General features: G+C 39.2%; 1 protein-coding gene across 1 annotated transcript in view; it reads left to right on the top strand.

Annotated features, from left to right (window-relative positions):
* The window catches only part of OSBPL1A (oxysterol binding protein like 1A), a 78,057-nt gene that overhangs the window by 1,981 nt on the left and 51,858 nt on the right, over positions 1 to 24,218 (top strand). The window contains exons 3-15 of the mRNA XM_054285002.1: positions 3,854 to 3,976; positions 8,678 to 8,763; positions 10,652 to 10,726; positions 11,471 to 11,582; positions 12,683 to 12,768; positions 16,027 to 16,171; positions 16,906 to 16,973; positions 17,054 to 17,098; positions 18,476 to 18,549; positions 18,629 to 18,692; positions 19,618 to 19,719; positions 21,160 to 21,282; positions 23,041 to 23,122. Of these exons, the coding sequence (XP_054140977.1) occupies positions 3,856 to 3,976; positions 8,678 to 8,763; positions 10,652 to 10,726; positions 11,471 to 11,582; positions 12,683 to 12,768; positions 16,027 to 16,171; positions 16,906 to 16,973; positions 17,054 to 17,098; positions 18,476 to 18,549; positions 18,629 to 18,692; positions 19,618 to 19,719; positions 21,160 to 21,282; positions 23,041 to 23,122 (1,183 nt within the window). The 5' untranslated portion in view covers positions 3,854 to 3,855. The remainder of the gene's footprint in view (positions 1 to 3,853; positions 3,977 to 8,677; positions 8,764 to 10,651; positions 10,727 to 11,470; positions 11,583 to 12,682; positions 12,769 to 16,026; positions 16,172 to 16,905; positions 16,974 to 17,053; positions 17,099 to 18,475; positions 18,550 to 18,628; positions 18,693 to 19,617; positions 19,720 to 21,159; positions 21,283 to 23,040; positions 23,123 to 24,218) is intronic.

A 24,218-nucleotide genomic window follows, 5' to 3' on the forward strand; every position in this document is an offset into this window, starting at 1 on the left:
TAATAATTCCAAATGAAACTATAAAGTTTCTCCCTCAGTGCTGATGGCTTGGATTGGTGCTTTAAAACTGGTGGGTGGGGATTTTAGAGCTCTTCATGATGGGTCATGGGACCAAATAAACTCCTGTCTGTGCAGGAGTATAGTTGAACAAAATTACAGCTGCAAGTGCACACCACCTGAGTGCCTGTGCATTGATTTGTTTCCATACTCTAAGCTTGTCACTCAGACTTCTGTTAGTGGTTTCTCATCTCCATTACAGAGCAAATCCTATTGCTTAAAACAGTATTTACAACAGTAAAAAAGGTTCTGTTAAGAGTCTCTTTGCTGCCAGCTTTATTTTGGCAGGTCATTTAGCTTATTAGCTGAAGCTGTATGTTCTTTATCATTTGTCTGATGGGTAACTGCATGCAGATGCACTTTCCAGCCCCAATTGTAGAAACACTTTCACGTGAGTGATCCTTCCGTGATTAGTAGCCAGGCTGTAATTATTCTGCGTCATTGCATGCTGCAGGCTTACAAAGTGTATTTGGAATTGGAGGCTTGGCCTGAACAGCAAGGTCTTTGAGGACTAAATCAGTGAAGCAGGCAGTCCATGTTACTATGCATATTACTCTATTGCTATTGTTTGCTTTAAGAGTACAAACAAATCAGTGATTTTAACCTTACAACTATTCGGTGGTAGAAAAGCTATGCAAGTTATTTTATATAGTGGTTGAACTTTCTGTGTATTTTGATCTGTTTGAGATCCTGCTCATGCACATAACAGGCTTTGCTGTGCATGCAAGAGTTGTTTGTTTGAATCAGCGTCTTGGTTTCTTTCCCAAACAGTCTTTTCTTCCTTCTCGTCAATATCAAATGGAAACAGCAGGTTGTTAATGCGTTGAAAATGCATTGCTATTCGTACCTGCTGAGTATGTGGGATGTTGAAAAACGATACAGGGGTTTCTCATCTGAGACGTGGATAAAGCAATACTGTGTGGGAGGGGGTGAAAATGAACGATGGACTTTGCTTTTTTTCTTCTCCCCTTCCCCCCCAATGATGGCTAGCAGAAGCCAGCAAAATGAGTGTAACTGTCCTCTTATCTTTGGTTTGTATGAGTCTCAGTGCTGCATTCTGTGTCCCGCTGAAACTGTATCACTCAGCTTCAGAGATAGTATTACAGGCTGATAGTACATTAACATACATGATTTTGATCATTCTCTAGACACTGCTAGAACTGATTCACAGAGGAAAATTATACCTGCCCCAGTAACAATAAACTGTGCTGTGTGGCCTCCACAAGTGGATAGATTGCTGTTTAAAGGAGACAGTAGCTTCAGGGCTTGAAGGACTGCTAGAAGAACTAGTACCGTTTTGTTTTGTTTTCTGGTAGAACTGAAAAGCATGCATGAACGAGAGTGCTGACTAACTGCTTCTGGAGAAGGCATTTGTATCCTATGTCTGTGATAGATTGCAGGTAACTGATCCAGTCTGTTCTTCTGAAATATGCTAGAAAGGGCTTGCTTAGTCTTTGTCAAATTCTTTGGAAACAGAGTCTCTCTGCCTTTGCTGATTGAGGAAAAGGTAGGGAAACCTTTTTGCTGTGTTGTTAGCTCTTTGGCAGTCTGTCCTGTTCTAATTTCTGCCTCAGTCTTGAATATTGCAGGATCTGCCACTGTTACAGGCTTTTTGTTCCTTACCCAGTGTTCTCACTGTCTCTTTTCTTGCTGAGTGGCTTCTTATCTTACCGTAGTCAAAGAGCTCCCTGCATCTATTTAAGCTGTGAGTGTGTGTGGTGCAATCAAGCTGCCTGTCCAGAACAGCAGAGTGTAAACAGTTTGTGGGACCATTCAAAACCTCTGCTAGTATAGGAAAGCTACCTATGTGAGGCCAGTAATCATTAACTAACTGCAGGACCTGGTAAACCTAGTGTGTTGGGTGAATATACCAAACTGGAGACATTAAATTTGGACAGGGTCTCTTGTTTTCCTATTGTATGAACAGCAATAAATTGTCTATAGCAGCACAGTCTTTTGAAGCTGTTTTTAACATAGTTCCTTGACACCACTTAAAAGCAGTGTATTTAAATAGGGAAATGCTGTATCTAGGTCTGGTTGAATCATAGAATAAGCTTGAAGGGTTTGAAGAGTTGGAAGGGACCCATCAGGATCACCAAGTCCAGGTCCTGGCGCTTTGCAGGATGCCCCATGAGTGACACCATGTGCTGAGAGCATTGTCTTCTTGACTTCTTGAACTGTCAGGTTTAGTGCTGTGTCTGCTTTTCTAGGGAACCAACTCCAGTGCTCAGCCACTCTCTGGGTGAAAAACTTTTTCTTGATACCCACCTTAAATCTCCCCTGACTCAGCTTTGTGCTTCTTCCCCAAGTCCTGTCACTGGACACAAGAGTGAAAATATTGGTGCCTGCGCCTCTGCTTTCCCCCATAGGAATGTGGAAGACTGCAATGAGGTCTCTCTTCAGTCTCCTTCAGAGTGAACAAACCAAATGACCACAGCCTCCCTTCATAAAGCTTCCCCTCCAGATATTTCAGCATCTTCATTGCTCTCCTTTGGATACTCTAATAGCTTAATTCCTTTTTTATATTGTGGTGCGCAAAGCTGCCCCCAGCACTTGAGGTGAGGCTGTCCCAGTGCAGAGCAGAGCAGGACAATCCTCTCCCTTGCCTGGCTGGTGATGCTGTGCCTGATGCCCCCCAGCACACAGTTGGCCCTCCTGGCTGCCAGGGCACTGCTGACTTGTGTTCAACTTGCCATCAACCAGGATCCACCCCAGGTCCCTTTCTGCACTGGTACTCTCTGGCATCTCACTCCCCAGTCCACATCCAGGGTTGCCCTGTCCCAGATGCAGAGTCCAGCACTTGTGCTTGTTAGGCTTCATACAATTGGTAGTTGTTACAATAGCATTAAAAAAAAAAAAAGGCAAACCAACTTCAGATTGTGACTTCAGTGTGGAAAAATATTGGTTAAGACATCACTTAGTAACTGTATTCTTAAACAGAGCTGGTAAGTAGCAGTATTGCTTGCCCAAAGATCTAAGGCTCCCCATCTAATAGAGAGCTGTAAAATAGTTATATTAAAAGGGTTTGTTTTCTCCCTTCTTTGAAAGACATAAATACCTTTTTTTTTTCCTTTGCAGTTTAAGTGCAATGGTAGGATTAGAATTAATTAGTGATCTTTTAGAGTTGTGTTTTAACTTCCTTATATTGTACTATTGTGTTTCTTAAAGATAAAGTCAAAACTATGAAGTTGTCTGAGTCCCCCATTCCCCTTCAAGTGAAGGTTGCAGGGCCTCAGATACCCGGGCTCAAGAGATGATAGTACTAATCACTGATGGGTATCTGACATCTCCATGCAAAGACATTCTGTTCCTCAGGGCTGGCAGCCAAAATAATTGTCAATTAATTCTCAGGTAATACTTGGGTTAATGAATGTACATAGTTAACTTTCTCTTTTTTTCACTTCTGTTGCCTTTGGATACATGAAGGGATAAGGGTGAAAGCCTTGTAAGGAAAAAGCAAATGCTTACTGGTTATGCTTGTAGCAAAGCTTGCCTTGTTTGTGGCATAGAGTTTCAACTCCCAAGCCACCCTTAGAACCTAGAAAACAAGAGAAGCAACAAAATATGGGTATTTGGTTATTTAACTGCTTTGTATGTGGAATTTTAATGCTTCTTAGTAGCCTGAGTGCTGGGCTGTTGCAACAGCTTGGGCATTAAGTGTGTGCCACAGAGAGAGTAGTTATCTTTCTCATACCAGGGTTAGTGTTAAATACCAGCTAAAAGTAATGTAATTTTAAGCCATAACTTACAGCAGTAGAACCAATTGCAAAATCTCCTCTTTTGTGTATTTTATCAGAGATGACTACAGAAGCAGAACAGCAGCTTCTCCATGATGCTAGAAATGGAAATGCTGAAGAAGTTAAACAGCTGTTGGATACCTTGGACAAAGGAGAAGTAAGCTTTGATATCAACTGTAAAGGTTAGTAGCCTTCCTCAAGTGTTTGTAATCTTGCTGTTGAAATCACATGTAGTGAAACTGATAGTGGTAGTATAATCTTGCTTTCTTTGGAGTGCCCAGTAGAGTAATAAAAAACCTACTTAAACAACTTTTACACTGTGACTTAAGGGCATATTTGCTTAGGGGAGAAATAATAATAAAAGAGTATGGATAGTTGCAGTGTACAGAAAAACTCAGCAAATTCATAGACACTGGAAGTGTCAACAAGACAAAGACTCAGTACCTCTTTTTGCCTGTGTTCATGCCTATGGCAACTTTGAAGCTTTAGAATACTAAACAAAACAGATTGTGGTACCTGGGGATTGTTCAGGGAGGTAAGTAGCTTTCATCAGAGCTGCAGAGAATATTAGATCAGGTCTGTCATTTGTGCTCTGCTAAGTGTAGGGGTTTATTATTTTGGGGTTTTTTAGGGCCATATTTTGTTAGCACACAGTAGAACCGTTACATTTCTTGCCACTTGTAAAAATGTTTGGGGCAAATGTTTATATCTTAATTCTGGTAGAATACTAGGTTACTTGGGAGAGAAACTAAGACTGCTCTTCGTCTGGGTCTTTGGCCTTCGCTGAAGTTTTGCTTATGTGCAGCTAACAGAGGTGTGGCTGAGCAGCTTGCTTGCTGTGCATTAAAACTTCAAACTGGGACTAGATTTGCAAGCTTGCTAGCAGACTACCTTACTTCTTTGTTATTTTAGCAGTTTTATATTTCTTTTTATTTACACTATGGTTCTGGTTGCTTCCAAGATGTGGGTGTGAATGTCACTCTTTCTACCCAGGCTGGTATTCCATTGTTTGTCATTTAACTGTTTAGCAGCACTGAGAGGAAAGTGCTGCAGAGGGAGAGGGAAGAGATCCACTGAGCTTCCTCTCAACCATAACAGAAGGGAACACCATGCCCTAAAGGGCAGGGATTCCTATTACCTGGACAAGCTCTATCCCTTTCCCAAGTCTCATTCTTAATCATTAGCTTACTTATCGTTTTGTTTGACTACTCAGCCATGTTTGTGCTTTCTCAATGGTTAATGTGCTCACCTCAGAAAAGAAGTTGTGAAACCCAAGCTCTTTCTACTTCATCTTTGGGGAGCCAGTTCATAATTTAAAGGGGAACCAAACATACTTTGATGAAGCTGAAGTCTTCCACCCTCAGAAGTATATCCTTGGTAAATATTCAGTATGCGTAGTGCCCATAAATAAGTTCCTGAAGTCTCCTGTGCTTAGAAGAGGTTTCAGAGTGTCTCTGATGTGTTCTTACACATAATCTGAAGTCAAGAAAGCATAATGAAATGGCTTACTTTGCTGTCTGTTATATCAAGCAAATGGGTCTCTGGTCAGGAAGTCTGCAGCATAGGAGAGAGTCAGGTAATGAAATGAAAGGTGGTGCTTAGCTGTTTTTCTAGTTTAGAAGTGCATGCCAGCTGGTTAATACTTGCTTGCTAATAGGAGGTCTAGGAAGCTAGAGGAAATGTGTTTGTGATATTATATTTAACCTAAACTAGTTCCAAATATGGATTTTGTTCACTGTGAAATCTCTGCTTTTGAAGTTTCAATTCTTCTAAATGTCTGAGGACACAGAAGTGTAATTAGTGTTATCTGGGAGAAGTGCTCTAGCTGTGTGAAACTTCAGAGTTAAATCTCTGTTTCTCTGCAGTCATTTTTCAGAGACTGACTTGTTTCACTTTGCTCTCATAAAGTGTTCCATTGGAAACAGTCTAAGACAAATTCAGGCCAAACAGCCTTTGCTGTACAACTGGCCCTGGCATTCTGCCTCCTTACTAGCTAAACCACTATGTTTTGCTACAAGTTCTGATCTGTTGGGTATCACCAGATAGTTAATCATCAGGTTGTTATGCAATTACTAAAGTACACACTGTAGACTGTAACTATCTTCCTTCTCTTCCTGACAGCCTCTTGTGCTTCTGTCATTACCTTGGATAATAGATGTCCCTAGAAAGTCAGGGTATAGGGAATGTCTTCACTGCTGTAGTAACAGTTCCTTCAGGATTTCTGATACAGCAGTGCCACTTGGCTTGGAATAAAGTGGTTCTGGAGCAGGTGGGAGGCTGCACTGCAGGTGCAAACTTCCTGCAGGATGTGCCTTCTTAGTCCTAAGTTTGACAGGTTGGTGTGTCTGGGTGTCAAAGCCTGTCTGACATCTTCTCCTTGTCTTTTCAGAGGGGACCTACATCTGAGGCTGTGTGTGCTGTACCTTCATAAGTGTCAAGTCTGACAAGAGTGACCCTAGACATCACAATTTCTACCAAAGTGAAGGAAGAGAAAATAAATTTAGGCTTCCTGTACTTGCTCAGCTGTGACTGTATTCTTCCCAGTCAGTGCTTGCAGATAAGCAGGATTTGTTTGAGGGAAATCCAGCCAAATTATCTGAACTTCTCTTTTTTGGTTCCTCAGTTCACTGTTTTAGAAAGAAGGAATCTACATTAAAACAGTACCAAAGCCAGGTTTCATCCAAAATAATTGTGTTTTCTAAGGCCATCTCTTGTTGGCTCATTCTTCTTAAATACAAGAAAACAGGGTATCTAGGAATTTGCAATGTAAAAACTCCATAAGGTAAGGGTAATGGTCAATTGTGTGTTATGGCAAAATTAACATTTGAATCACTGCACAGTGGCCTAGCAGTCCACAGCTGGAAAATGGCTGCCTACCTTGTCTCCATTCTCTAAGCAAATGGTAACACTTGGGACTTGGAGTTAAGTGACATTAAACCAAAGAGCTGTGTGTAAGAGGGAAAGGAATTATGGTTTTTGTTGGAATTACATTATTTCTCCTTTTCTATCCTTGCATTCTCCCTCGTGTAATGCTGTCATGGTTTAAAATAATAATAAAGTATAAACACTTGTGGTCACTTTGAAGAGAAGTAACACCTCAAAAGCTTAAGAAATAAATGGTCAGCTGACATCAGAAACGCAGACATTCAAAGTGGATGCAGAACAAGGGCCTGTTCTTACTTTATTCAGTAAGAACTATAAATCTGGACAGATTCCTGGTTATTTTTTTCATGACTGAATTCCTTGGCAGCATCACTGCCTTATCAGTGCTGTTAACTAATAAATGTTTTGACCTAATTGTATGAATTCAGTGCAACTCAGATCTCTTTTGTAGTCTTTGAATGAACATTACTCCCTACTGGACTGAGGGATGAGTGATGTCCATTTAGTATGTTATCCAACATAACTAGCCCCCCCAGAGTTAGTGGTCCCCACAGGATATATTTTCTGTGGTACTTTGGCCCATCAGTAACGTAGGGTAGGAGGTCTGGTGTAGGCCAGACTGTAATGAGGGAAAGATCTAAATCTGGGATTGGAAACAACAAGAGTTGAGAAGAAAGAGAATCAAATTACAAAAGAAATTGTCAATAAAGGGTGGGAATGTTAGCTGGAAACAGTTGTAAGAAATGGGAAAATATTTCAGCTCTGATCTATGTTCTAATGTTAATTTTTAATATGAGAGCAAGAGAGATGATGAACTTTCAAGATGAACAGTTTATTTTCCTTGTCCTTGTGGCTTGTTTTCTCAGGGCAAACTTATCTTGTGCATGTTCCATGCCTCAGTACTTGAGCTTATGTGACAGGGGAAAACTTAATGGTGGCAATGATTTCAAAACAATTTCTACTGCCTTATTTTCATTTTTCTTCCAAGTACAGAATGATAGCTTTTAGGTGACACTGTAAAGCTGTGGGTGTATTGCTTAGTTAAAAGCAAGATACAGGTTTCTTTTGCTTAATATAGTTGAGTGTTGCAGTTGGAAAGTAAAGTGAGTTGTTAACTTGAGTAATCTTTAATGCTTTAATATCTTGCTTTTAAAAGAAACGATTGTAGGAGAATTGTTGAATTTCATTCAGCCAGTGTTCCAGGTCATGTTTTAAATGCTTTTTAAAGCATAAATCATATTTTCCTTTACATGTTCATTTCTGTACCTGCTTTTTGTCTGTGCTTTATCATTCTGCAACTTAGAGTTGTAGATGATAAATGAGTTCCACTGTGCATAAAGATTTCAAAGCACATTACTTAGTGAGGCTGTCTCTATTAGAACTGAGTAAAGCACAAGGCAACAAAAAAAACTAACAACAAAACCCTCAACATTAGATCATTCCACCTATTTTATTTTGAATCCTTTGTTTGAAAGATGGGTTGTCTTACCTCTCATTTGTGTGAAGAAAATAAAATGGTGTAAATCAAAGAGTTTTTTGAAAAACAAGAGAAAAATGTGCTTGAATGTGTGATTTTCATAGTGAATAAAGAATGAAAGTAACTGAAGCTACTTGCTAGTATTGTAAGGTGTTACGTGCAAAGAAAAGTTTTATTCTCAGTCAGGTGACATAACTTTTCCCTTTCAAAAGGTTGTGGGGTTTTTTTGTTTGGGCCTTTTGGGGTTGATTTTGTTGGATTTGTTAGGGTTTGGGGGTTTTTTTGGTTTTGTTTTTTTTTTTTTTGATGCTTTGTTTTGATTTTTTTTTTTTTAGATTTGAAACCAGCTTTCTCAAACAGCCTCCTGATTTAGTGATTTAAATAATGAGTAGTATGGGTGATTCCTGCCTCTTTGTTCCTCTGCTGCTGTGAAAAATGGTCATCCATGACAACCTCCAAGCACATGACAGTATCTCTTTTGTACTGTGTGATCAAAACTTAATTTTCCTGTTTTGTCTTTTAGGCAGAAGTAAGTCTAATATGGGTTGGACACCTCTTCACCTTGCTTGCTACTTTGGACATGCTGTTGTGGTAGAGGATTTGCTGAAGGTATATATCTGTTTTCCTCTCTGTGTAGTGCTAGAAGCAGTTAGTGTTTCTTCAGGTTTTTGTGATAGAAGAAAAGAGGCTTTGCAGAGAGGCAGAGGCACTCCTACAGTTTATCTACATGTAGCATAGACATAACTGATTGTTGTGGCATTAAGATTGGCCTGGTTTAGAAGGACCCAAAATAGTGACAGTGGAAGTCTATACAGTAGCATACTGCCCTTACTCTGATCAGTTTTTACAATTATTGGTACTTAGCTGGTTTTCTCTTGGAGTGTCACTGTCTGCATGTAGGAACTGAAGACATGCAATAAATATATAAGTATGCACTTGTGAAAGTTCAGGTTTTTTGAAGCTTAGTGGGTATCTGTGTATAATAAGCCAGCGTGTGATACTAGTAATGCAATGACCTCAATGGTTTGATTAGTTTACTGTTGTACATAAAGTGCTTAAGTTTAGGCAATTTCAGTTACCAAGCTGTAGAAAAGTCTAAAGTGTCTCAAATACAAAAAATGCTGGATGATCTAATTTTATATAGTGCATAGAAGTATGCACAGAATTTTGTGCAAAGTAGCCTGTATGTGTTTCTCTCAGGCACAGGCCAATACAGTTGGACTCATTATTTCTTTCTAACGTCTTTGAAATAATGAACTGCATGGTGAATTTTGAAACTATGGACTTGTGTTATCAAAATTTATGTGTTTCTATTTGCATAACAACTGCAAATGCAGTGACTATGTGGTTTCTGACTGAATTGTGTTTTGGTTTTGCTCTCAGGGTAGCTTCAACCAACCTTAACTATATTAGACCCTCTTTAATATTTGAAAGATTTTGCTGGATGGCAGCAGTGTGATAAACAGGCTCAAGTGCAAAGCTAATCTAAACTTGATTTTCATTAAGAATAAAAGCTGCCAGCATAGTCCAGACTTTAAAGGAGGAAACAAATTTGAGACTTCTTTGAGAAATTCTTCTCTAGCCTATACACTTGCTTAGCAAATAAAGCCGTTTTCAATTCAAGCGGGCTATTTAAAGCAGAAGGTAAAGTTTTATCACTTGATTTATGCATTTATCAGGCATCCAGCCTGAAGAGTTGGAAGAGTATAGAAGTACAAATACTTTTAGTTCTTTTGATAGGGCTCTTGAAAGGGTACTATTTAAAGAACAAAGTGAGAAATAAGTGAGTCTGTGCACTTCTGAAAGCTAGGCAAGTATAAGTGTGTATGTACTTGTGCAAAGAGCAAGTGAAGGAGGCATTATCAGAAACAGTTTTGGAACTAGTCAGGTTCATCAATTGAGGCAGACAGCAATGACCTGGCTAAATCATGTGATCTGAGCATATGTGATGAAGTTAAGTATGCTCTGCCCTCTCTTTGACCCTTTGAGAGGTTAGGTAGAGTGGTGTAGAAGAAATACTTAATGAAAGAAGGATAGGATTTCTTGGTTTCTTGGAAGAGTGCCTGTGCAGTGTGGCAAACACTCCTCCTTTCAGATAAAAGGCATGGGATGGAGAAAGTGTGTGACAAAAGGAAGGGAGATTTAACAGGAAGACCTACAAAATCCCAAACAACCCAAGCCAAACAAAAACCAAGACAATAACAGCCCCCACCCCTTGTTTTCAACTTACTTTCCATATACTCTCTTCTTAAAAGTGTTAGATATTCCTGGAAAAATGCAGAGGGCTTTTCCTTTTTGAAGCAGTTGAGAGAATGTTGGCTATGGATCTTAGATACATACTTTATCCTTGTTTCCAGAATAATTGTATTACAGTTCTGATCTGATTTGCCACTAGGTCTACATTAGTGTCCTGTCTCCCCTTCCCCCCAGGCAGGGGAAATAGCCATGTAGTTCTTGTTGGAAGGATATTCAGATGTCTGTTGGTCTTGCTGTTTAGGCCGGTGCAGATGTGAATGTGCTGAATGACATGGGGGACACTCCGCTCCATCGTGCAGCTTTCACGGGCCGTAAGGTAAAGTATGGTGCCTTTTTTAAGCCTCACTTGTAGAGTTATTAAGAAAGTGCTAGCAATAAGATCACTTCAAAAAGATGTTTTTACAGGGTCTAAAAATGACTTATTGTCTGTTTTGGTACAGTGTGTTCAGAAGGATTAGGCACATTGCCTAGCTTGCATAACTGTCCAAAAAAAAACCACAGAGAGAAACCACATTGTTTTAATCTTAGTAGCTTCTGGAGGGGAAAGCTCTTAAATTAGGACACACAGGCCCATTTGGTGTTTGGAAGGGCTGTTTCTTCATAGTTAATTAGAACTAAAGAGCTTTTTATACGCCTGTTACACTAGTTTGATTTCCCCCACCATTGCCACCATCGTTCCAAAACTAGTACTACCTCTATGGATAACATCTTGGCCCTTCAGAAGGAGTGACTACTTACTGTTTTGTCAAAAAAGCCAGTTGTACCATTTTTATCTGTCCAAGTCAGCATTCACACCAGGTACACCAGCTTTTCAGGGTCCATCTGTTCAGCTTTACCTCCTGTTGATTCCTTCAGCTGACTGATGGGAGAGAAAATGTTGCAGTCAGTCTCACTCTTCAATCTCTCTAAAACATCCCTTCCTGTTTTCGTAAGAAACCAGCAGTGGTGAGAAGCTGTTGGTTGCAAAGCTCATTTTACAGCATGTCAATAGCTGGAAAGCTTGATTGTGGCCTTGCAGTTACACAGACAGATAAGCACTGGTTTTCAAATTGTTTTTCAGGAGGTGGTGATGTTACTCTTGCAGCATAATGCTGATCCTTCTATTGTTAACGGCAGTGGAGAGACTGCAAAAGAAGTTACCCATGACAAAGACATAAGGAATATGTTGGAAGGTAACTTTAATAGGCCAAAGTTTGTTTTGGGCTTTTTTTAACATGTGTGCATTCTAAAAGCTGCTATTTTTCCTGCAAGTTACAGAAGCTCAATTCAATTTTCTTTTTAAATTTGGTTATTAGAAAGAAAACAGTCATGGTTTTTAGTTCTTGTCTTCAGTACTGACAAGTGGGTTTTTTTGGGACTCGAGGGTTAAGTATTATGAATACAAATAGCATTATTCAGGTTACTATTTCAGTCCTGCTGGGATAGTCCTTCCTACAGATTTGAGTGGTATGTGGGCAGTCAAAGCCTTGGCTCACTGGAAGAGACAAAAGTCAAGTCAAGAACAGTAAGTGGCTTTGTGTCAAACAAATCATTAGAGAGCGAAATTCCCAACAGCTTGCAAAGGTGACCCAGTTATGGATGAGATTTAGGACTTGCTATTGCAGTCTTAGACATTGTGTCAAAATGCATAAAAAATAAAAACACTTCCCCTTGTTTCCTCCATGGCCTCACAGGTGTCAGAGATGAGGCAGATGGTGTCCAAATACTAATCTAGTTCACTGATTAGAATTTCGGAGAGTTCAAAAACTGTTGCTTCCTGGTATTATTATGTAATACTCTTAAGTACTGAGGGAGCTCTGTGTCCACTACCACAGACTGCATATAGGAAGTCATCTCTGTTCTGGTTCTACGTGCAAATGCACAAATAACTCATTTCCACTGCTCATCTGCTGAATCCTTAGAGAAGAATAAAATTTTGGTAGGATGATAAGAGCAGAAGAGAAGCTAAAAAATACATAGGGAAGATCTGAGATGAGGCTGTTGCATAGTTCCCATTTTCCCTTCTGCAGGGAGTGGGCTTGGTTCTAAGTATTGAAATAATAGTATTATATATTTGTATGTGTATACAAACTTGCACATCTTATCAGAGTTTGTATGCTTTGAACATATTTTTGCTCTGTCACAGATGTTTCTGAGTAAATATTCTATTTATACCTGTCCCAATTAAATAATACTGGAAACATTTGCTTCTCTAGGTTTGTTTTGCTATACTTGTTTGAATGCTGTACTTCATATGTACTTTACTGAGAATGACTTTTTTTTTTTTCTTTAGCTGTGGAAAGGACACAAGAAAGGAAACTGGAAGAACTCCTCTTAGGAGCAGCAAGAGAGGGGGAAACAGGGAAACTGACTGCCTTGGTAAGAATTCAAGTCAAGTGATTCAATCCATTATGCTGATGTAACAAATTATGACTTTGTGCTTTGCATTTCAAAGGCTGTGACTATGGAATATTAGTGCTGTGCCCTGTGTTATATTGGTAAGGTGCTGAACCCTCAAGGATTTTCCTCTTTGTTGGAGGCTGCAAAACCAACAGTTTTCAACTTCTTTCATGTTTTCAAATCCTTTAGATAGAGTTAGCTAGTTAGTTGTAAACAGCAGTGTAATGGTTCATGGTCTGCTGAGATAAGTTTATGTTATTGTGGATACTTTAATGTCATGGACGTCTGGATTTTCATCACAGTGTGGCCTGTCTTCAATCTTGAAAGTAAGCTCTTTCTCATTAGCATCCATTGTAGTTTTTAATGGACAGTTGTCTGCACAGCTCAGTTTCATGCTGAGCAGAAATTGAAAACTGTGTATTTTTGTGTGTGCACACTCATAGTAATCCCAGATGAACAGTGTGATGGCCTGGTAAGGCTGTGGCAGAAGTAGATCACAGAAAGACTGGATGGTGCTTCTGGATGTGATCCAGTCCAGCTCCTGTTTGCAGAGTTGAATGAACTAGAGCACGTTGCTCAGGACCAAATCCAGCTGGGTTGTGAAGCAGAGTCCCAGTGCTTGAACTCACACTTCGGAAAGTCCTGAAGAGTGTCCTGGGAAGTAAGACATGCAGTCTGGAACGGTTTTTACCTACTTAGTACCTTTAGTAATGCCTTTTCAGGCATCAAAATTCACAAATGTGAGATTTGTATATTGAGATATCTGATGTTCTTTATTTTTCTGCCTGGAAGCCAGAAGTGAACATCTCTTTGCAATTTACTTCCCCCACTCTAATTTTTTTTCTTATAGCCCAAAGCGCTTTGTCTTTCTAGCTCCTTTCATGGAAACCCTTGTTAAATCTTTGGTCATCCTTGTAATTCTTTTTTGGAGCTTTTGTACTGTCCTCTTGGAAATGGAGAGAGAACCAGAGCTGTACACAGCACCTAAGATGTGGAAAAGTATGCATTAAAAAAAAATAATGCATTAATACACTGCACAATTGTACTAATTGTAATTAATATACTGACCTAAGTGATCTGTTCTTGATTCTGGTAATTTTAATATTTGTTACATGTCTGCTGACTAATCCTTAAGCTGATATGAAAATAAAATCAGGAAAAAAGTGACTCCTAGAAATCTGTCATTAAAAAACTCTGCTTCCTTTTATGTGGCATGTTACTATGCATGAGCATGTAATTCTCCCTGTGAACATTGTAATTTCTAAGTGATTTTATTTTTTAAAAATATTTTTGTATTTTTAATATTTCTTTTATTTATTTTTAATAATTTTGATATTTACTTTATTTCTTTTTAATATTTCTTTTATTTTTAATATTTGCTATCTTTGAGATCTGTATATGTGAAGACAGCTATATGTTGACTTCTGAAACTTTTCGTGGTATTGTCATGTTTTTGACCTGGAGTCAGTTTTAAGTCAGTCCTTTACAGGTGTTCCTTGGAATACACTTACAGCTCTATGGTGTAAACCCCTTTGACTTTCCTACCCTTAGCTTAATACCTCTGTGAAGAATTTGTGTAGCTCTTCAGAACTGCCCTTTAGCTCCAAAATTCACCATATTTTACCTACTGATTGTTCAGGCATTTTTGCTCCTACTTAAATTTTTTTATTAGCAGACTGTGATGCTCATGGAACTTTAGCTGCTTATATCTACTTTTACTGTGACAGCTAACACCAGAATATGTTATTTACTAGAAATTAGATCTTCAGCAGCTGAATCTTAACCCAGGCTCCTTAGTCTACTTGAGGCAAAGCCAGTGTGTTCTTCCTGTGAGTTCTCAAAAATGTACTGTACATTTCCTGAACTAACTGGAGAGATTTTTATCTGAATGAGTTGATGCATGAAGCTTCCTTCCAAATATTCCCTTGTAACATGGCATAAGGTGCTGAAAGCACAGGCATGTGGCTTAAAAGGTATGGATCAAGAAGTCAGAAGAGGAAGTAAATGTAAAACAACTGGTTGGAAAGAGCTAAAGCTTGGGAATCCTCAGGAATGCAAGTATTTGACTACCGTGTTGATGAGGGTACACTTCCACAAACTCCCTCTTTTTGACTTTTGTTCTCTTACCAGTTGATCTGTAAACAACAGCTTGTATAACAGATAAGTAGTTTATTCCTTACAGGACTACTTCTGAGATACTTATAAAGTAGTTGCTGTTGATGTTGAATTGTGGCCATGGGAATTCTGTTATTATTTTGTAATTTTGTCTAAGATAGCATATGCCTAATATGAGTACTTAAACTGAGTTTCTCAAAAGTTGTTGTCATGCACTGGTGACTCTGGTCTCCTAAGGCTGCTTATCAATAACTTAGCCTTTCTAGTGAGGCACTCCCATCTGGCTTGTGAGCTTAAGTGGCTGGTAGTGCATGAAATGGTTTGGGTTGGAAGGGACCTCTACAGATCATTCAGTCCAACCCCCATGTATGCATCCAGTAGCCACATGTTTGAGTAGAAGTGTAGTGGTGTTTTATTATAGTTAGCAGTGTCATGCTTCATGACCCTTGTCTTTGAAGGGGTCAGTTTCTCAAAGCATTTATATTGTGTGCAAGTAAAACTCAATTTTGGTTGTTTTTTTTTTTCTTGGTTACATAGCTACTTTTATCTTAATAGACTTAAGAATTCAGCAAAACTGTTTGTATAACAGATTGCCTATCCTAGGAGCTGCAAATGGCCTAGGATATCTGGCATTGGGACTGGCAGGTCTGCCACCCTTCAGTACAAAGTTCTTACTCTCTGAATCAGGGTGGCTGCACAATTTTTTTTCTGGATTAGCACTGGCCTGTGCTAACTTCTGCACTGTGCCTGGGAGTCTTCTATGAAGAACAGCAGACTTTTGACAGTAGAGCTGGGCAGGGCCCTTCTAGCATATAAATGACTGAACTGCAGTAATGTTCAATTTTCCCTGGCACTGCAGTTGAGCAGAAAAATGTGTCCATATTGTGCAGCAGAGGTGGAAGGGGTGTAGCAAGCAAAACCCTGAAGTTCTTTACTCTAGCTGAATGTCTTGTTTGATTGTTGCACTCCTTGCCCTTGTCATAACTCTTGCTAAATGCCCTCTTTTTTGCCAGATCTACACTGAAGCATCCTAGTTAGGAACAACTAATTTTCAAAAGAGAGAAGATGGCATCTGGAGGGGGGGGAAAACTGATAAGTAAGCAGAACTTTGTTTTTTTCCAGTTAAACAAGCGCAAGCCACCTGATATCAACTGTACAGATCAGATGGGGAACACGCCCTTGCACTGTGCAGCATACCGTGCTCATAAGCACTGTGCATTGAAGCTTCTAAAAAATGGAGCAGATCCTAAAATAAGAAATAAAAATGGTGAGTACCAAATGAAAAGTATGTTAAATGTTAAGTGGAAACACAAATTCAGCATCTTCTGCAAGCTGTGTTACTTATTACACAGCGTTCAGGCAAAATGTTACAGTGCTTTACAAGCCTTGTATCACTAATAAAGGAAGGCCAACAGTCGCTAAATTGCAAGAGGCTGGAGAACTGTAGCAAAATACTTATTGTATGTGCTTTTATTGTCCAAGCTTGCACATTTCTGGAAAATTTACTGACTGTTTTAACAGTAAAATGTGCCTGGCTTTTGTTTTCTTGATGCTAAACACTGAACACAGGTAACAAAAAAAAACAAGACTGAAAATGTGCCCAAGACAAAGTCACTCCTTAGAAGAAGGCCTCTAGTGAAACCACAAAGAGGAAAACTTGATGCAGATGTTATGCAAACTGTGTTCTTGTCCTCTGTTTAAAGATGCCTCTGTCTTGGTATTTGTGAGTGTCCTAAACTGGTTTTTATAGCTGGAAGCTAAAACCAAATTTAAATTAGTAAGGGCAAAGGGCTCTCTGTGGTTAGTAGAACTCTGACAAGCAGTGCAGTGCCTTAAAGTTCAATACCTTTTTTAGTCTTCTGCCCTTGAGGAGTTGATGTTCCCAATTATAAGTGCAGATGCTTGAAGGCCAAACTGATGGGTAATGAGTGTCAAATTATTTTAAAGTACATCTAAGTTTATTTGCATCAAATTCTCATGCCTTGTCTTGTTACTAAACAGATCAGACACCCCTTGATCTAGCCCAAGGTGCAGAAATGAAACTGATACTGGCAGGTAAAACTGGAAAGGTAGGAACTTTTGTATCAATTTAAAATGCCAAGGCTGTCTAGTTGAAGCTATTCCTATATGAGTTTTCATTTCTATGCAGGTTATCAACAAACCCCTGAGGCGATATGAGGGTCTCCTGTGGAAGGTATGGCTTATTTCCCTTTCTAAAATAGCTTGTAAGATTTCAAAGTATGTCCTTTTTCTGTATTTTAGTGATAACTGATGAATGAAAGAATTTTTGAATAGTACTTAATAGTAATTTTGTCTAATATGTATAGATGGGCTGGCTGAGTGGAGCAACTACCAGATTTGTGGTACCCTGATCTTAACCTCAGTAACTAAAATCTTTATTTCTTTGTAATTTTTGTGGCAAAGCTACACTGTGATAAGGCTTTGTTCCTTTTGTGTGGGCAAAATGCTTTTTCTTTCCTCAATAGATGACTTTGATAATCTCTGGCTGATACATTGTCTTTAAGAAACTGTGACTAATGTTTTGCCATCATCTTCTGAAAATTTTAAAACTTAGTGGGAAGATGGCATTCAAAGAGTTTAAAGCTCATTTTGCTGTGTTGCTCAAGTGAATCTAAGGTCTACATGAATGTGTAATTGTGTTGCTTAATGAAATCTTGAAAGATTTCTTCAGTGTAAGTTTTCCTATATCACAATTGTAATATAAGGAACTTTTCTTAAAAAAGAACTGTGTGCTAAAGCTTGAGAAAGATAAAATGTAGTAGCTGGAGATGTCAATGTGTTTTGTTTCTCATTTGATATTATAAAATAGAATTCCTGTAATATTAAAAAATACATTTTAATATTTCAGTTCTTACTGAATAGCAGGCTCAACTTTTATCTTTAGGTGGTTCCAAAAACGAGAGTAGTGCTGCACTTGTAAAATACTCTATAGTTGCTGTGATCATCAGGATATGCAGAACCAAAAAGGTTTTTGTAATGTTTACTAATTTTAAGTGTTAAGGAAGCTTCTCTGTCTGACTATGCAGGAGTCATTCTGTCCATCACACTTCTTCCACCAGAGACTTTTAATTGCTGGGACTGAAATCCCTTTGCAGTTGGTGGCTCCAGGGAGTTGACAGGTGCCCAGCTTAGCTCCCTAAACTCACTACACTCACTCAGACAAGGTTTCCTTACCAGCTTGACCCTTGGTTTCCTATAGCTGAGTGTCAGATGTCTGGATCCTTACTTTAATCATTGTGCAATGACAGGAAAGCAGCTTGGGCTGGTGCCTCTGAGGAGGTACCCAAACCAAGGAACCCCTGGGGTTTTCAGTCCTTGCAGTCTAAGTGTGTGAAAGTCTGGAGTCTTCCTGCTGAGTCCTCAGCTCCTGACACCACAAAGTCCCTGTGGCTTCGGCTGAGCAAAGGGTCATTGCCACTTCATGGTCTCTTGCCTCAGGCTCCTAGCACCCAGAGCTCAGTTCTGCAGCTCACACTGCAGCTGCACACTGAGCTGTCTGTACTAAAAGTATTCCGTTGAGCTTACCTAGCCTTTTTTTTTCCTCTTTTAGAGCTCACGATTTTTTGGTTGGAAACTCTACTGGATAGTTCTAGAACATGGAGTGCTTTCCTGGTATCGGAGACAGTAAGTTCTGTGATTAAATTTCTGAACAGCAGTTTAAATAATTCCTGTCTTCTTCACTAAATCTCTTCTTCTTTCAAAGAGCTGATGCTGTGAATAATGATCATCGTCAGGGGTGCAAGCATCTAACACAAGCTGTCTGCACGGTAGGAATGTGTTGTAACTACTGAGTTGTTTTTTTATGTTCCATTGTATTTCATTCCTGGTTAATGAAAACTTCCACTGGATTGGTAACCTGATCTTTGTTATAAAATAGGGAGAAAGCTTGTGCTGTTGAAAGAAATGCTTGTTCCTGTCCAGCAAAGTGTTCTTTTATGTAAAGTGGCCATAAAGCTCCTTTATTGCTTTCTAAAGCATTGAAGATTTAGACACACAAGGTATCCTGAAAGCAGACTGGGTCGGTTTGAGGCATGTGATCTGGAATAGCCAAAGCTCCAGTTCCTCCTTAGCTGTCCCTGGCTGCTTGTGACCGATTGCATAACTTAAGCTGATCTCAGTGGAAAGACTAAAAAATGTTGAAGGTGACATTTGGAAAACTTTCCTGATTTCTGTTGTGCTTGTGGGAATCTGTTTTGGAAGGGGTGAACAGAGAAAACAAATGCCAGGTGTCACTTATAATGCCCAGCAAGATGAAGTGTTTAAGAAAGATGCATTTAAGATAATTTCCATATTTCTATAACTGCCCTATCATAGTTTGGCACCACAAGTTCTATTATACTGCACTTATATATACACTCATATTGTATGGAAAAGTGACTTGCTTTTCAGTATCTACAAATTCCTTAATAGTGGTGATCTTGAACTGTTGCTGAGGTTTTGTCTGAATCAAGTGGTGTAAATAAATGCAAATATAATATTTAACCATAAGAACCTCTGTATTGCTATTAATAACATAATGATACACTTTGGAAAACTGTTCTGACCAAGGTTTTTACAAATTACAATTACTTGGATCAAAGCTGAGGCGAAAACTACTGAGTTAAGTATAATTTTATACTTTGCATGCACTTCTTTTTTTTTTTTCTGACTGATTCATTATACTGATTTTGTTTTTTCTCCACTTTGCTCTAGGTAAAATCAACAGACAGTTGCTTCTTTTCTGTCAGATGTTTTGATGACACTGTTCATCGTTTCAAGATTCCTAAAAATAACCTTCCTTCTCAAACAAGAGAGGTAATAATGACTCTTTATCAAAGGCATTAAAATACAGTAATGAATAATTTGCATACTACTTGGATGCATTAGTAGCAGTGTATTTCATATTTTGATCATCAGGACTTGGTAGCATTGCTGCAGGTATTAAATCTTTTATCATGGTTACAGATTAGGCAGCAAAAAATCGGCCCATTGTAATTATTTCTTCTTTAAAATAAGTGCTACCTTGTTTTCCAGCTCTGTGCCTGCATTATGCCCTGTTATCTAACTTCCTGTTCTTCATTCACTTCTCCATGTGGTAAATTTCTATTGCAACCTCCTTCTGTTGCACTTTCATAGTTCATTATCCCAAACAAAAGAATGCTTAATGGCACAGTCTATTATTAACCATACTACCAGATGATCTAATAAACTGTGTTTTCTCAAAAGGTGGCTCTGGAACAGTTTTAGGGCTATTTGTAGTACATTCACTGTTGTGCTTCTGCAGGTGTACTAACTAGAGATGGAGTTTGGGTGGAGGTAGCTGGAGTTCTGTGTCCAGTTTTGGGCTTCTCACAACAATAGAGATACAAACATACTAAAGAGAACCTAACAAAGGGCCATGGAGGTGATTGAAGGGATCAGAGCATCACTTTTACTAGGAAAAGCTGAGAGAGCTAGGGCTGCTCAGTCTGGAGAAGGGGAGGTTCAGGGAAGCTTGCCTATGTTTGTAAATGCCTGAGGAGAGGTGGTAAGAGGGACAGAGCCAGGCTCTTTTCAGTGGTGCCTGGTGACAGGGCCAGAGGCAATGGGCACAAAGTGAAGCACAGGGATTTCTCTCTGAACATAAGAAAAAAGTGTGAGGGTGGCCATGCCCTGGCACAGGGGGCCCAGAGGAGTTGTGATATATCCATCCTTGAAGATTTTCCAAAGCCAGTTGGATGTCCTGGCCAACCAGCTCTAGGTGGGCCTTCTTGAGCAGAGGGGTTGAGCTAGATGGCCTTCAGAGGTCCCTGCCAGCCTCAGCCACTCTGTGATCCAATGAACAGGAGAAGAATCTACCCCTTAATTATGATAGTGCTTGAGGTTTTGTGCTCAAAGTTTGTCACACATAAGAAAGCAGACTTTGTCACAGGGACCTTGCTCTCTGAACAGAAACCCAAAGATGCAAAATATATTCCCTATGGTCTTTTAATTAATAAGATTTTTCAATGTGACCTTGAATAGACTGAGGCATGGGTTACATTTGTGCTTAAGGGTTAATAATAAGTTAAGTCTGTGGTACTCTGCCCACAGAGTATTTCATGTACAATACATGTTGCATTTTCTAGCAAACCATATTTTGCCTATTGAGATGTCTCATTTTACTAATGACTATCTTATTTATATAAAGAGAAAATTTTGTTGTTCTGCTTACATGATACTTTGTTTTGGGGATGACCTTTGAAATGTTTATTAACTCTGTTTTTTCCTTTCCAGAGTTGGCTAGAAGCTATAGAGGACCACTCTGCATATAGCACTCACTACTGCACACAGGAACAGCTGAGCAGTGATGATGAAGATGATGCAGTATCTGTTACAGACCTACAGGACACTCTAAAAGTATGTACTGAATACTTACCTGGCTCATGCATCTGGGCAGTTGCAGATTAGCCTTGTTTTGTGTTAAAATACTTCAATATACCTTTGACTAAAAGTGATGATTCCACCCATGGATGCATAAATGCTACTTGTGTTTGCACTGCTTGCTGTCATGTATTCCTGCTCAGACTATGTGGCTAAGATGACATGTTTATCGTAGCTACAGGGCTGTGATTTCACTTTTGCCAGCACTATTGTAAGATAGAAAGCTGCTTGAGCGTTTCAGCCAGGAGAGGGAGCCTTGTGTATTCTACTTGTTATCCTCCAGTCCCGGTGTCACCAAAGCTAACCCACATCGAGTTCTGCCTCTACAGAACAGGCAATGAAGTGTTTTAGAAACGATCTTTTATCACCTCAGATCACATCAGATGCATTGTATGGTGACTGCTCATATCTGCAATGGAATTGAGTAGTCTTTGGTAATTCTAGCATTCAGCCTGTGATTCATGCTTTTTGCTATACATGTACTGCTAAAACCTTCTATTTTAATGGAAAGTTGATGCTGCAGTGTAAAAATCTTCATGTGGCTAAACTCCAAGCAGCTTGTACCATTCCTTTTAGTACAAGAACATGAAGTAGCTCATGGCACAGCAGAGGTGGGAGGATCACTGGCACTGGCAGTCCCCAGCAGGCTACAGAAGATGGTATTATTTAATAGATAACAGTGCACTTGAAGCCCAGAAGACCAACTGCATCCTGGGCCACATCAAAAGCAGAGCTGCCAGTAGGGCAAGGGAGGCAATTCTGCCCCCCTCTTCTGCCTTCATGAGATGCCCACCTGGAGTGCAGCATCCAGCTCTGGTCCTCAGCACAAGAAAGATGTGAACATGTTAGAGCAGGTCCAGAGGAGGGACACAAAGGTGACCACCAGGAATGAATAAACACCTCTCCTTTGAAGACAGGCTGAGAGAACTGGAGAAGCAAAGGTTTTAGGGAGACCTCGCTGTGGCCTTAAGGGTGGCTTATGAAAAAGAGGGGGAGTGACTTTTTACACAGGCCAACTGTGTAGTAGTGATCACACACTAGATGTAGTTGTGATAGGATAAGTGGGAAGAGGAGAGATTTCGTTTTGATATTGGGGAGAAATTCTTTACTGTGAGGATGGTGAGGTGCTAGAACAGCTTGCCCAGAGAAGCTGTGGATGCCCCTTCCCTGGAAGTGGTCAAGGTGGGATGGGGCTCTGAGCAGCCTGGGTTAGTGGAAGGTGTAGATGACCACGGGCTGGAACTAGATGATCTTTAAGGTCCTTTCCAACCCAAGCCATTCTATGGTTTTATAATAACTGTCTTCAGGATTGAATGCGGGCTTGAAATATGGTCTTGGGGCTGGTTTCTGCATGCCACTATACTTGCCATTTATCAGTTAACCTATGAATGTGCTTATTTTGTCCTTAAGTTTCTCAAAGAACAAGTACTTGTTCTTCCCAGATTTTTAAACTGCTTAATAAAGAATGAGGTGAATAGCAAAAGTGGCACATACAACAATTTTGACGGGTTGATTTGCTACATTAAATTAAATAAAATCTAGTCAGTGATAAGATGTTCATAAATACTCTGTTTGCTTTTGTGTCTTTGAAGGTAGTTTAAGTAATTTGCTTCAGTTTTAATATATCAGTCTCTGGGCTGTCCAGATTTTAAAATTTCACTATAATAAAGAAAGTAAACATACACTTTCCTTAGAACAAGGTACTTCTGAAGTAGCTATTCTTGTTTTTTTCAGAAAGCGCAAGCATGCCAACAAAGACTCAGTAAAGAGGTTTCAGACTTCCTTGCAATGGTTAAATCTTTGGATGCTACAAAAGGTAAAGCTGATTAATTTAAAATGTAGTTTGTTACCAAGCAACTAATTTTCTCTTTTTAACAGGATGCTTTTATTTCCCCAAAATCAAATTTTCAGGAGCTTGAAAATGGAGGACAATTTTCCCCATGAAAAAAGATTCAAATAAAGTAGCATTACAGTAATTGCTAACAATTAAGATTTCAGATTTGGAGAAACAACTAAGAAGTATGCTGATTGAAAGAAATTTTATTAGCAGCTGTAAATGCAGTGAAACTGCCTCTAGCTATAGTCCTTATTGAATAGTATCATAAAAATATAACACAGGAGTCTGCTTTCAAGATTTTTTTAAAACCAAATCTGGGGTTGGTAGCTTGTTGTAGTGCATGAGTGTCTCTTCACAGGTACAAAGAGCAGTGAAATCACAAAACTATACAGAGAACTGGAGGCATGATATGATGGGACATATTCCACAGATTTTGCTATGACTTTTATGCCAGATTTGAACTTCTCAGGTTTCATTGCAAGTTATAATTCTTAACACGTACTTAGATTTTTGCAGCATAACTGCTAAAATATATCACGGGCATCAAGATGCTAGAGATTTGTACTTGTTTTATTAAATGCCTTAAACATGTAGAGAAGTTGTTCATGTATTAAACACACAAAGGAGTTCTGTAAAAATTGTTGGTCCTTTGGACCTGAGTCCTAGTTATATATTGTGGCTAAAATTTTGTAGCTCAGATTAGAGAACAAGTTGTTAGTCTATACAGATACCTAGTCTGTAGTAGAATACCAGTTTTGAGGAGTAAAAAGTTATTTCATCCCTGTGCCTTTGCAAAAGAAGGCTAAAAATACAGCTTTTTCTCCACATGCTAATGGGATAAGTAACTCTGTGATGTTACACTGTCTTTTTCATAAACTGAATTTTTACCAGGTTTTTATTTCACAAGGCAAAGGGACATTTCATAATGTATATGACTTATTGTGAAGCTTTTGTAATTACTGTTACAGTAAAACAGATTTTTTCACAAAAAACCCCAGTTTCAAAATTATAATAAGGTGGATAAATTCCCTTTGGTAGCTATAGAGGCAGTTTCCCTGACTCTGTAGAACAAGTG

Source organism: Melozone crissalis, unplaced genomic scaffold, assembly GCF_028551555.1.
Source record: "Melozone crissalis strain CALT ecotype California unplaced genomic scaffold, PUWL_Pcris_2 ptg000042l_1, whole genome shotgun sequence".
NCBI lineage: Eukaryota > Metazoa > Chordata > Aves > Passeriformes > Passerellidae > Melozone > Melozone crissalis.